At 43.8% G+C, this 14922-nt stretch overlaps 1 protein-coding gene across 1 annotated transcript in view; it reads right to left on the bottom strand.

Annotated features, from left to right (window-relative positions):
- Positions 1 to 14922, bottom strand: part of LOC115136266 (relaxin receptor 1-like) — a 37777-nt gene that overhangs the window by 4863 nt on the left and 17992 nt on the right. Inside the window, exons 6-9 of the mRNA XM_065023645.1 lie at positions 5769 to 5840; positions 1759 to 1830; positions 988 to 1059; positions 809 to 883 (exon numbers count right to left, since the gene is read on the bottom strand). Of these exons, the coding sequence (XP_064879717.1) occupies positions 809 to 883; positions 988 to 1059; positions 1759 to 1830; positions 5769 to 5840 (291 nt within the window). The remainder of the gene's footprint in view (positions 1 to 808; positions 884 to 987; positions 1060 to 1758; positions 1831 to 5768; positions 5841 to 14922) is intronic.

Here is a 14922-nt window from a genome sequence, read left to right as displayed (position 1 = left end):
AAAAAGATGTGTCAGATCATTCTGGCATTAATGAATGATATCTGCATCGGTATCTGGTAGTTGGTACATGAACTACATGAAAAACTACATGAATTTCACTTCTGATCTCATGTGAAGATAATGTAATAAAGTGTGGTCACAAGTAAAAGCAACATGTGACAACATGAAACTACATGTGAAAACATTTAAGCACGTGAAAACATGATCTTGTGAAATAAATGTGACAACATGGGGATGCAAAATTTCAAAATGTGACACCATGAAACTACATGTGACAATATTAGAACGTTTTTTACATGTGAAAGTGCAAATTCAATTTTCACGTGAGAGATTTTCATGTGAAAAATGTTCATGTGTTTATATGTTTTTCACCTGCAGTTCACATTTGAGGTGAATGCATGTTATTCTCCTCACATGTGAAAAAATGGTGTTAACATATGGTTTCAGATGTGTAGAACTGACCTCATTTGTCTTTTGTTATCACATGTGAACATTTCTGCACATGTGAAAACAGAAAGTTTTTCAGATGAAAATCCATATGTAAAATATCATCATGTGAAGTGTTCCAAAACCACATGGTTTCACATGATTTCACATGTGAAATCGAGATTTTCATTGAGAAGTCATGTGGTTTTTCCATATGGGTAATAATGAGTTTTGTGAAAAGAGATACTGTTGCAGAGTGATTATGGCAAACAGAGTCATAAATAATACACCTGATTATGAGAAAACATGATTTAGAGTTGTCAAATACAATCAAATATATTATCCATCATAATGCGTTAAGTATTATTCTGTTGTTACTTACAGCCAGTTTAATCTAGGCATTTCCTGGCAGACAGATTTCTTGGGGATGGATTCTAGGGAATTGTTCAGCAAAGACCTGCAGCCAAATTAAATTACATTTAAAGAGCGTGTTGGTTAAATGATGACGTGTATCTCATGAGATCTTAATTAAAGTAATAAGCACAGTGGCATGATACTTACAGGAAAAATAACGATTTCAGCCCCTCAAACGATTTCTGTCTCAGAGATGCTATTCTATTTTCATCAAGAATCCTACACCCATACAGACCAGAGGAAAATAGATCCATTTTTTTGTCACACTAAACCCTATAATTGTCATATTACTTTTGAAAAAAATCTATAGAAAGCTTCTGCAGCTATACTGTTGTAATTACTGTTGTCAAAGAGAACAACGTTAATGAGCATTAGTACATGGGCCATGATATCATACCATCATGTATCATACCTGAGGATTGTTAGCTACACCATAAATGTCACACTGTATCATACTTTATGCTCATTGCTTTCTTGGGAAAATAGAGCAGCAAAAACAAGATTCTGAGGCATTCTCTGAGGCATTTCATAACGAAGGTAGCTTTAAAGGGATAGTTCAAGATTTTAGCAATTAATCTGATCCCATAGACTTCCAGTCATTATGCTATTCCTCGTTAGCAATCGCATCAGAAACTACCTCCAACTTCCTTCAAACTACACACAGAGACATAAAAATGGTATCCATCAGTTTCCTGATTCTGGATAAGTAGAAAAAATAACTATTCCTCGAACTATCCCTTTAAGGTCACTGAAAACAACTGCCCAGTGTAGCACAGTTTCCAACAAGATATACAGGTGTTTTTGTATCAATTAAATAAATACTGTCTACAATCTCATGAATCCCACTGAGGCACTGAAGGATTTCCTAATGAAGGTATCTTAAGGTCACTGAAAACATCCTCCCCCCAGTTGACTTACAGCCACTCCAGGTTCCAAAGGTCTTCAAAAATGCCAGCCTTCAACAACGTAATCCGATTCTGACTGAGAAATCTTATCACAGCAGGCCAGTTTTAAAAGAGATAAGGAGATAAATGTAAAGATAAAAAGCCATATATTAATATTTGATATGGGACAACATAGAGTAAATAAAACAATATTGTCAAAGTGCAGATATTCAACTGCTTGCAAATGTGGAATGAGGTAACATCCACCTGTTACTCATGCACATTCTATCTGAGTGTATAGGGACAGAGCATTTTCCATGTCGTTGTTTGTTTTCCCCAGCCCTACAACCTACACCAATAATCAGGAATGCAGAGGAGATACACTAACATCAAGCTGGATGTGAAAAGTAGGAGTTGATTTCCTGTCAACTATCCAAAGCTAGCTGTCAGAGAAAATAGAAGAAACTGAGTGAACAAACATTAGGAACACCTGCTCTTTCCATGACATAGACTGACCTGGTGAATCCAGGTGGAAGCTATGATCCCTTATTGATGTCACCTGTTATATACTCTTCAGTCAGTGTAGATGAAGGGGAGGAGACAGGTTAAATAAGTATTTTTAAGCCTTGATATAATTGAGACATGGAATGTGTATGTGTGCCATTCAGAGGGTGAAAGGACAAGACAAAATATTTAAGTGCCTTCGAACGGGGTTTGGTAGTGACCCCCCACATTCTGAAATTGCCTTTTTGTCCCCCCTAGTTTTATAATTGGAATGTGATACAAACTAAGATTGGGTGTGCTTTAGGACAATGCGGACACCTCTGAGCAGTTAGGTAGGCTGTTTGGAGTGTTTATCCGACTGGATAAAAAATATCCGACTGGATAAAAACAAAATACAGTGGGGCAAAAAAGTATTTTGTCAGCCACCAATTGTGCAAGTTCTCCCACTTAAAATAGGTACACTTCAACTATGACAGACAAAATGAGAAAAAAAATCCAGAAAATCACATTGTAGGATTTTTAATTAATTTATTTGCAAATTATTGTGGAAAATAAGTATTTGGTCACCTACAAACAAGTAAGATTTCTGGCTCTCACAGACCTGTAACAACTTCTTTAAGAGGCTACTCTGTCCTCCACTCGTTACCTGTATTAATGGCACCTGTTTGAACTTGTTATCAGTATAAAAGACACCTGTCCACAAGCTCAAACAGTCACACTCCAAACTCCACTATGGCCAAGACCAAAGAGCTGTCAAAGGACACCAGAAACAAAATTGTAGACCTGCACCAGGCTCGGAAGACTGAATCTGCAATAGGTAAGCAGCTTGGTTTGAAGAAATCAACTGTGGGAGCAACTATTAGGAAATGGAAGACATACAAGACCACTGATAATCTCCCTCGATCTGGGGCTCCACGCAAGATCTCACCCCGTGGGTTCAAAATGATCACAAGAACGGTGAGCAAAAATCCCAGAACCACACGGGGGACCTAGTGAATGACCTGCAGAGAGCTGGGACCAAAGTAACAAAGCCTACCATCAGTAACACACTACGCCGCCAGGGACTCAAATCCTGCAGTGCTAGACGTGTCCCCCTGCTTAAGCCAGTACATGTCCAGGCCCGTCTGAAGTTTGCTAGAGAGCATTTGGAAGATTGGAAGAATGTCATATGGTCAGATGAAACCAAAATATAACTTTTTGGTAAAAACTCAACTCGTCGTGTTTGGAGGACAAAGAATGCTGAGTTGCATCCAAAGAACACCATACCTACTGTGAAGCATGGGGGTGGAAACATCATGCTTTGGGGCTGTTTTTCTGCAAAGGGACCAGGACGACTGATCCGTGTAAAGGAAAGAATGAATGGGGCCATGTATCGTGAGATTTTGAGTGGGGCATTGAAGATGAAACGTGGCTGGGTCTTTCAGCATGACAATGATCCCAAACACACCGCCCGGGCAACGGAGGAGTGGCTTCGTAAGAAGCATTTCAAGGTCCTGGAGTGGCCTAGCCAATCTCCAGATCTCAACCCCATAGAAAATCTTTGGAGGGAGTTGAAAGTCTGTGTTGCCCAGCAACAGCCCCAAAACATCACTGCTCTAGAGGAGATCTCCATGGAGGAATGGGCCAAAATACTAGCAACAGTGTGTGAAAACATTGTGAAGACTTACAGAAAATGTTTGACCTCTGTCATTGCTAACAAAGAGTATATAACAAAGTATTGAGATACTCTTTTATTATTGACCAAACACTTATTTTCCACCATAATTCGCAAATAAATTCATTAAAAATCCTACAATGTGATTTTCTGGATTTTTTTCTCTCATTTTTTCTGTCATAGTTGAAGTGTACCTATGATGAAAATTGCAGGCCTCTCTCATCTTTTTAAGTGGGATAACTTGCACAATTGGTGGCTGACTAAATATTTTTTTGCCCCACTGTATATAGATATTCTATGATGGTTTTATTTGATTTTTACCTCCCTTTTTCTCCCCAATTTCGATCTCGTCTCATCGCTGCAACCCTCCAATGGGCTCGCGAGAGGTGAAAGTGGAGTCATGTATCCTCCGATACATGACCCCCTGATAGGTGAGAATTGTCTGTTAATTGAATGATTAGAATTTTCCGCCCTGAAACATATAATTGTATGGAATTGATTATAATGTATAAAATCATAATCAATAAATGTGTAGTCCTAGTCAGAATTAGGGTAAAACAATATATCTTTATGGTATTTTAAACACAGACTGTCTGAGCTTGGTGCTGACCTGACTAGAGATTTGGGAGAGAACGGGGAGTACGTCTCAAGGACAAGGTCACTATCTCTGTCGGCTGGGTAGTGAGACAGACAGTGTGTGCATAGCAGGACATGTGTGTGTGGGTATGTGTGTATGTGCTTCTGTTTGTGTGTCTGTTTATGTGTGTGCATATGTTTGTGTGTATGTGTGGGCGTGAGAAGTCAGTATAAAATGAATTGATTTGTATTCTTGACTTCAGAACGTTCCCGTGAATAAACATTTCACTGTGGTAGACCGGGCCTCTGTCGGTTTTCATTCGGCCAGGATCTTACAAATTCTGGTTTGCAGACTGAGAGTAAAATAATTAAATTGGGTGATGTACCTGGAGAACATAATTCTCTTATCACCCCCCTAACACGCTCCTTAATAACCGCCAGTTTAACCAGGAAGCCAGCCGCATCAAAGGAAACACCGTTCAACTGGCAACCGGAGTCAGCCTGCATGGCCTGCTGACCATAAGGAGTCGCTAGAGCGCGATGAGCCAAGTAATGCCCCTCTGGCCAAACCCTCCCCTAACTGGGACGATGCTGGACAAATTGTTCGCCGTCCTATGGGACTAGTACCTCAGACCGCTGGACCACTCAGGAGGCCCGCTGCTGGGTTTTTCACACTCAACAGTTTCCCGTGTGTATCAAGAATGATGCACCACCCAAAGGAATCCAGCCAACTCGACACAACTGTGGGAAGTATTGTAGTCAACATGGGCCAGCATCCCTGTGGAACGCTTTCAACACCTCGTAGCCATGCCCCGACTAATTGAGGCTGTTCTGAGGGCAATAGGGGGTGCAACTCAATATTAGGACGGTTTTCCTAATGTGTTGTACACTCAGTGTATACTCTCCAGGATGCCTTGATTCATAATGACTGTCCTCTGTGTGAATCCTGAAGGAGGTGGATGAAGGGGTTTCATGTGTTCCCTTAATTACAGACCAGACGGATTTATGTCCACCAGACCTGGGCACTTCACACGTCTCAGGTTTGTATATGGGAGGACGACTACAGTATCTGAATCTGTATGTATAAACACTTCTCAAGGAAGCGCCAGTAAAAGGGTCAGTGTATTCAATGACTGGTTTTCTTTGATTTCAAGGAGCTAAACACCATACTACAGTACTACATTCTACATAATGTTCAATAAAATTGCATGAAGTATGATGTATCCAGGACAACAATTTGTGGTGATGTAGGGATATACACATGGTACCACAGGTCAGACAGTGGTGGCCCATAATGAATTAGGACATACAGTCTTCTTAGTGAGTAGAGTCCTGAGAATGCCTGCTTGGAGATGCTTTTGATCCTGTTGTCTTCCAGGTGTCTGTGGAATATAAATATATTGTTAAAGGTTTAAATGACAAAGGCCTGGTTTAATGAGAAGGAAAATAAGATATCATCAATAATCTTACACCAGTTGTATTCGACAAATGTGACAAATAATTTAATTTGATTTGTAGTCTATGAGACAAAACTACATGACGATTGTCAGAGTGAGGATAAATACATTGAGGATTATCATTATGTTAGTATAAGATTAACACAACTTTTTTAATGAACAACTTAAATTTAAAAGTATGGCTGCATCCTGCCTTTTCATAAGTATGGATGAATAGACAAATGTACTGAATGAATACGTTATTTCAAACTATGATTATTTTGTGTCATTTTATTGATGACCTCTGACCTCTTTCTCCCCTCTCTCTCCAGATGAAATCTCGCGTCTTGTGACGGCCGGCCGCCCAACAACCTGCCCGCTTGACCCTATTCCCTCCTCTCTTCTCCAGACCATTTCCGGAGACCTTCTCCCTTACCTCACCTCGCTCATCAACTCATCCCTGACCGCTGGCTACGTCCCTTCTGTCTTCAAGAGAGCGAGAGTTGCACCCCTTCTGAAAAAACCTACACTCGATCCCTCCGATGTCAACAACTACAGACCAGTATCCCTTCTTTCTTTTCTCTCCAAAACTCTTGAACGTGCCGTCCTTGGCCAGCTCTCCCGCTATCTCTCTCAGAATGACCTTCTTGATCCAAATCAGTCAGGTTTCAAGACTAGTCATTCAACTGAGACTGCTCTTCTCTGTATCACGGAGGCCCTCCGCACTGCTAAAGCTAACTCTCTCTCCTCTGCTCTCATCCTTCTAGACCTATCGGCTGCCTTCGATACTGTGAACCATCAGATCCTCCTCTCCACCCTCTCCGAGTTGGGCATCTCCGGCGCGGCCCACGCTTGGATTGCGTCCTACCTGACAGGTCGCTCCTACCAGGTGGCGTGGCGAGAATCTGTCTCCTCACCACGCGCTCTCACCACTGGCGTCCCCCAGGGCTCTGTTCTAGGCCCTCTCCTATTCTCGCTATACACCAAGTCACTTGGCTCTGTCATAACCTCACATGGTCTCTCCTATCATTGCTATGCAGACGACACACAATTAATCTTCTCCTTTCCCCTTCTGATGACCAGGTGGCGAATCGCATCTCTGCATGTCTGGCAGACATATCAGTGTGGATGACGGATCACCACCTCAAGCTGAACCTCTGCAAGACGGAGCTGCTCTTCCTCCCGGGAAGGACTGCCCGTTCCATGATCTCGCCATCACGGTTGACAACTCCATTGTGTCCTCCTCCCAGAGCGCTAAGAACCTTGGCGTGATCCTGGACAACACCCTGTCGTTCTCAACTAACATCAAGGCGGTGGCCCGTTCTTGTAGGTTCATGCTCTACAACATCCGCAGAGTACGACCCTGCCTCACACAGGAAGCAGCGCAGGTCCTAATCCAGGCACTTGTCATCTCCCGTCTGGATTACTGCAACTCGCTGTTGGCTGGGCTCCCTGCCTGTGCCATTAAACCCCTACAACTCATCCAGAACGCCGCAGCCCGTCTGGTGTTCAACCATCCCAAGTTCTCTCACGTCACCCCGCTCCTCCGCTCTCTCCACTGGCTTCCAGTTGAAGCTCGCATCCGCTACAAGACCATGGTGCTTGCCTACGGAGCTGTGAGGGGAATGGCACCTCAGTACCTCCAGGCTCTGATCAGGCCCTACACCCAAACAAGGGCACTGTGTTCATCCACCTCTGGCCTGCTCGCCTCCCTACCACTGAGGAAGTACAGTTCCCGCGCAGCCCAGTCAAAACTGTTCGCTGCTCTGGCCCCCCAATGGTGGAACAGCGGAGTCAATCACCACCTTCCGGAGACACCTGAAACCCCACCTCTTTCAGGAATACCTAGGATAGGATAAAGTAATCCTTCTCACCCCCCTTAAAAGATTTAGATGCACTATTGTAAAGTGGCTGTTCCACTGGATGTCTTAAGGTGAACGCACCAATTTGTAAGTCGCTCTGGATAAGAGCGTCTGCTAAATGACTTAAATGTAAATGTAAAATGATGATTTTTTAATCTGATTTATGTCTTACTAGACCTGGACGCTTCACACGATTTTCATTTGTCTGCATTCACATTAGACATACAACTTGAATTGCATCCATTTAAAGGTCCTGAACAGTCATCTTTTTCCTCAAGAAAAATAGCATCTGAGTTATCTAAACCTCACCCATAATATTTGTTCCCGTTTAAGAAATAGACCAGTTCAAATACCACAAATTGTAAAACAGCATATTTAGATTTTTGGTGGGTGAGTTAAAAATGGAGAAACACCTGGATGCATAAGGTAAGTTAAATGTAAAATACTAGGTCAACTCCAGTAGAATGGAAACACAACATACTCAAAACAAGGAAGCCATGCCTAAACACAGCTATATCAACACCCTTCTTGTCAATTTAACAGGTAAAATGTGAGGAGAACATTTACCACTGCATTCAGTCGGAACCCCAGAATAAGAGCCCATTTATGCTTGATCCAAAAATGTGGTCAGAGGTGCCGTATGGATGGTGTGACGCAATTGCGAAGCCTCCGAATTGAGCTCACAGAGGCCAAATTGAGCTCTGTATTGCATCGTCGTGTGCCTCTCAAATGTTGTAAAAATGCGGAGGGCTCCGTATAGTTCTGCATTGACATGATTGGTTGATGGTAGGGTAAGATGTGAGGTCCTGCATAAACTTAAACTCACTTCCTTGACAACTTCCTTCACAACAGCTCTGCGCTGCTCGGAGAAGCCCAAGAAGTATGAATGCCCTGACTTCTGTAGAGGCCGTATCACACTAAATGCTGCACGGCCAATGCAGACTGCGGAATGACCATGTAGAGCCTTTAAGCAAGAGGACAACACTAAAAAGGTAGCAAAAACAGTACACGACAACACTTTAAAGGTGTTTACAGACAGGCCACAGTAAGGGCGGAGGTCTCATAGACTTCAATAGGGCGGCAGGGCAGTTCTGCAAGGTTGTGCTCGCTCCTTTGAGTGGTTCCAAAATATATATATTTTTTTATTTATTTCACCTTTATTTAACCAGGTAGGCTAGTTGAGAACAAGTTCTCATTTGCAACTGCGACCTGGCCAAGATAAAGCATAGCAATTCGACACATACAACAACACAAAGTTACACATGGAATAAACAAAACAGTCGATAATACAGTAGAAGAAAAGAAAAAGTCTATATACAGTGAGTGCAAACGAGGTAAGATAAGGGAGTTAAGGCAAAAAATAGGCCATGGTGGCGAAGTAATCACAATATAGCAGTTAAACACTGGAATGGTAGATGTGCAGAAGATGAATGTGCAAGTAGAGATACTGGGGTGCAAAGGAGCAAGATAAATAAATAAATAAATACTGTATGGGGATGAGGTATGTAGATAGATGGGCTGTTTACAGATGGGCTATGTACAGGTGCAGTGATCTGTGAGCTGCTCTGACAGCTGGTGCTTAAAGCTAGTGAGGGAGATATAAGTCTCCAGCTTCAGAGATTTGTGCAGTTCGTTCCAGTCATTGGCAGCAGAAAACTGGAAGGAAAGACGACCAAAGGAGGAATTGGCGGGTGACCAGTGAGATATATCTGCTGGAGCGCGTACTACGAGTGGATGCTGCTATGGTGACCAGTGAGCTGAGATAAGGCGGGGCTTTACTTAGCAGAGACTTGTAGATAACCTGTAGCTAGTGGGTTTGGCGACGAGTATGAAGCAAGGGCCAACCATCGAGAGCGTACAGGTTGCAATGGTGGGTAGTGTATGGGGCTTTGGTGACAAAACGGATGGCATTGTGATAGACTGCATCCAGTTTGTTGAGTAGAGTGTTGAAGGCTATTTTATAGATGACATCACTGAAGTTGAGGATCGGTAGGATGGTCAGTTTTACGAGGGTATGTTTGGCAGCATGAGAGAAGGAGGCTTTGTTGCGATATAGGAAGCCAATTCTAGATTTAATTTTTGATTGGAGATGCTTAATGTGAGTCTGGAAGGAGAGTTTACAGTCTAATCAGACACCTAGGTATTTGTAGTTGTCCATGTATTCTAAGTCAGAGCGGTCCCAGAGAATCACCAGCAGCAAGAGCAACATCATTGATGTATACAGAGAAGAGAGTCGGCCCGAGGATTGAAACCCTGTGGCACCCCCATAGAGACTGCCAGAGGTCCGGACAACAGGCCCTCCGATTTGACACACTGAACTCTATCAGAAAAGTAGTTGGTCAACAAGGCGAGGCAATCATTTGAGAAACCAAGGCTGTCGAGTCTGCCAATAAGAATGTGGTGAATGACAAAGTCGAAAGCCTTGGCCAGATCGATGAATACGGCTGCACAGTAATGTCTCTTATCGATGGCAGTTATGATGTCGTTTAGGACCTTGAGCGTGGCTGAGGTGCACCCATGACCAGCTCTGAAACCAGATTGCATAGTGGAGAAGGTATGGTGGGATTCGAAATGGTTGGTAATCTGTTTGTTAACTTGGCTTTCGAAGACCTTAGAAAGACAGGGTAGGATAGATATAGGTCTGTAGCAGTTTGGGTCTAGAGTGTCACCCCCTTTGAAGAGGGGGATGACCGTGGCAGCTTTCCAATCTTTGGGAATCTCAGACAATACGAAAGAGAGGTTGAACAGGCTAGTAATAAGGGTTGCAACAATTTCGGCAGATAATTTTAGAAAGAGAGGGTCCAGATTGTCTAGCCCGGCTGATTTGTATGGGTCCAGATTTTGCAGCTCTTTCAGATCATCAGCTATCTGGATTTGGGTAAAGAAGAAATGGTGGGGGCTTTGGCGGGTTGCTGTAGAGGGTGCCGGGCAGTTGACCGGGGTGGGGGGAACCAGGTGTAAAGCATGGCCAGCCGTAGAGAAATGCTAATTGAAATTCTCAATTATAGTGGATTTATCGGTGGTGACAGTGTTTCCTAGCCTCAGAGCAATGGGCAGCTGGGAGGGCGAGTTAGTTAGGATGACATCTATGAGGGTGCCCGTGTTTACGGATTTGGGGTTGTACCTGGTAGGTTCATTGATAATTTGTGTGAAATTGAGGGCATCAAGCTTGGATTGTAGGATGGCCGGGGTGTTAAGCATGTCCCAGTTTAGGTCACCTAGTAGCACAAGCTCAGAAGATAGATAGGGGGCAATCAATTCACATATGGTATCGAGGGCACAGCTGGGGGCAGAGGGAGGTCTATCGCAAGCGGCAACAGTGAGAGATTTGTTTCTGGAAAGGTGAATTTTTAGAAGTAGAAGTTCGAATTGTTTGGGTACAGACTTGGATAGTAATACAGAACTCTGCAGGCTTTGCAGTAGATTGCAACACCGCCCCCTTTGACAGTTCTATCTTGGCGGAAAATGTTATAGTTAGCGATGGAGATTTCAGGGTTTTTGGTGGTTTTCCTAATCCAGGATTCAGACAAGGCTAAGACATCCGGGTTTGCAGAGTGTGCTAAAGCATTGAGTAAAACAAACTTAGGGAGTAGGCTTCGAATGTTAACATGCATGAAACCAAGGCTTTTACGTTTACAGAAGTCAACAAATAAGAGCACCTGGGGGCTGGGAGTGGAGCTAGGCACTGCAGGACCTGGATTAACCTCCACATCACCAGAGGAACAGAGGAGAAGTAGAATAAGGGTACGGCTAAAGGCTATACAAACTGGCCGTCTAGCACGTTCGGAACAGAGAGTAAAAGGAGCAGGTTTCTGGGCACGATAGCATAGATTCAAGGCATAGTGTACAGACAAAGGTAAGATAGGATGTGAGTAAATTGGAGGTAAACCTAGGCATTGAGTAATGATGAGAGAGATATAGTCTCTAGAGACGTTTAAACCAGGTGATGTCATCGCATATGTAGGAGGTAGAACAACATGGTTGGTTAAGGCATATTGAGCAGGGCTAGAGGCTCTACAGTGAAATAAGACAGTAGTTACTAACCAGGACAGTAATGGATAAGACATATTGATATTAGAGAGAGGTATGCGTAGCCAAGTGAGCATATGGGTCTAGTGAGTGGTTGGGCTGACTGGGAACACGGCGATTCAGACAGTTAGCAGGCCGATGCTAACAAGCTAACGGTTAGTATGCTGGGGCTAAATGAGCTAGCAGTTAGCAGAACGGGTTAGCAAGCAAGCAGTTAGCAGGGGCTAGCCGTTTGCCGACCGGGGCAGGCAAGCTAGCAGTTAGCAGAACGGGCAGGCAAGTTAGCAGTTAGCAGACCTGGCTTAGCAAGTTAGCCTATAGGGTACCGCATGATGGGGGTAAGTCTGTTTTTGCCTCTTTGTGCAGTGACGTCGATAGACCAGTCGTGGAGATAGTAGGGTTCCAAGTGGCTCTAGGTAGCTAGCAGGCCTAGCAGGTTAGCAGAATGGGCCTTCAGCGGACTTCGCGCCTGAGGGGCCTGTTGGAATCCTCGGGCAGGTTATCTTGGTATTCCAGTCGTAGAGGATCGGCGGGGTTCCATGCACCGTACCGGCAGCAGAAGGGGTCCGGATATTGTAGCCGGGGAGTGGGCTTCGGTGGTAGCACAGGAGCCCTTGCTGGGCTAGCTTCAGGCTAATTGGTGCTTGCTCTGGGATGGAAATGCTAGCCAGGAGTAGTCACCCGGGATTGCGGTTAGCTAGTTGCGAAGATCCAGATGAAAATGTTCAGAGTTTGCGGGAGGAATCCGGTGATATGGAGAGAAATAGGTCCGTTATGCTCTGGTTTGAGTCACGTTGTTCGAACTGGCGAGATCTTTCCGAGGTTAGCTGATGACCGCTAGCAATGGTTTGCTAACTGATAGCTGGTAAGTAGTTACTGTAGCTGGCTAGTTTCAGTTGAGGGATTCCAGATCCGAAGTAAATAGAAATACTTTAGAAAAAAGCAGACCCACGCCACATTGGGTGAGGCGGGTTGCAGGAGAGTATTTAGAAGTTGAGGTTTAGCTAAATATTTTTAAAAGATATGCGAAGAAAAATGTGTAGAAAGATATATACAAGGGACAGGACAAAAGACAAAGACGTCTGACTGCTACGCCATCTTGGAATTAATGGAGAAAAAAAACAAAAAAACTTCAATAGGGCGGCAGGGCAGTTCTGCAAGGTGGTGCTCGCTTCTGTGACTGGTTCCAAAAAGATGAAATTACCTGAAGTCTTGAGCGGCTGCAGCGCATGATGGACTAATGAACAAAGTTAATCTTGTTAACCAATCAAACAATGTTTTAATGACAACATTCGAGCTGTCAACAACCAGGGACCGCTGGTCTCATGGTGCATTTGTCGTTTACCATGGCCCATGTGTAAGCGACTTTAAATGTGTTACTGAGTCTAGATATGATCAAATCAGGAGAAGAACAAGTGAAGGATGCAGCATAGAGAAAATGGTTGAAGGTAGGGTGGGTTTATAGAGATGCAGAGTTCCAAAGTGTCCGAAGTTGAGGGACCGAGTTCCAAAGTGTCCAAAGTTGAGGGACAGTGCAATTGGCATTCTGACTGCAGGAATTTCCACCAGAGCTGTTGACAGAGAATGTAATGTTAATTTCTTTACCAAAATGTTGTTTTACAGAATTTGGCAGTACGTCCAACCGGCCTCACTACCGCAGACCACGTGTAACCACGCCAGCCCAGGACATTCACATCCGGCTTCTTCACCTGCGAGATTGGCTGAGACCAGCCACCCGGACAGGTGTTGAAACTGTGGCGGCACAACCGAAAGATGTCTGCACAAACTGTCAGAAACCGTCTCAGGGAAGATCATCTCCATCCTCGTCGTTCTCACCAGGGTCTTGAGCTGACTGCAGTTCGACATTGTAACCGACTTCAGTGGGCAAATGTTCACCTTTGATGGCCACTGGGATGCTGGAGAAGTGTGCTAATCCCACGGATGAATCTGGGTTTCATGGCGTTGTGTGGGCGAGCGGTTTGCTGATGTTAATGTGGTGAACAGAATGCCCCATGGTGGCGGTGGGGTTATGGTATGTGCAGCAATAAGCTTCGGACAATGAACGCAATTGCTTCAGCATGATAATGCACAGCCCCATGTCGCAAGGATCATACACTATAATTGTGGCTGCCCAAAAGGTTATGGAATCACATTGTATTTGTGGTTTAGATATTGTTCTAAATGACTGTATATGGTTGGTTCATTTTCACCTCCCTGACCAAGGCCCTTCTCCCCCGATTGCTCAGTTTGGCCGGGGGGCCAGCTCTAGGAAGAGTCTTGGTGGTTCCAAACTTGCATTTAAAAATGATGGAGGCTACTGTATTCTGGGGGACCTTTAATGCTGCAGACATTTTTTGGTACCCTTCCTCAGATCTGTGCCTCGACACAATTCTGTTTCGGAGCTCTACGGACAATTCCTTAGACCTCATGGCTTGCACTGTCAACTGTGGGACCTTATATAGACAGGTTTGTGCCTTTCCAAATCATGTCCAATCAATTGAATTTACAACAGGTTGACTCAAATCAAGTTGTAGAAACATCTCAAGGATGGTCAATGGAAACAGGATGCACCTGAGTTCAATTTCGAGTATCATAGCAAAGGGTCTGAATACTTATGTAAATAAGGTATTTCTGTTTCCTATTTTTAATACATTTGCAAAAATTTATAAAAAACGATAAAAAATTATGGGGTATTGATGACGCTTTTAAGCAGGAGGACGACAAAAAAAGGTTGCAAGAACAGTACACCACAACACTTTTAAGGTGCTTACAGACAGGCCATGGTAAGCGGCGGAGGTCTCATAGACTTCAATGGGAGTAGGGCGGCAGGGCAGTTCTGCAAGGTGGTGCTCGCTCCTGTGAGTGGCGCCAAAAGATTAAATTAGCTGAAGTCTTGAGCAGCCGCTGCACATGATTGATGATTTTTTATAGTTTAAAAAAAATGTATTCAATTTTAGAATAAGGCTGTAACGTAACAAAATGTGGAAAAAGGGAAGGGGTCTAAATACTTTCCAAATGCACTGTATATGCCCACATAAAACACATAAGTCATATACATATATATGTAACACATATAACTTTTCCATATGGGACCATGGGGCAAAGAAGGCATAGTGTGGAATTAGGGGTAGCTACTC

Source organism: Oncorhynchus nerka, linkage group LG10, assembly GCF_034236695.1.
Source record: "Oncorhynchus nerka isolate Pitt River linkage group LG10, Oner_Uvic_2.0, whole genome shotgun sequence".
NCBI lineage: Eukaryota > Metazoa > Chordata > Actinopteri > Salmoniformes > Salmonidae > Oncorhynchus > Oncorhynchus nerka.
The sequence above is the reverse complement of the archived record's forward strand: the minus strand, read 5'-3'. Positions and strand labels throughout refer to the sequence as shown.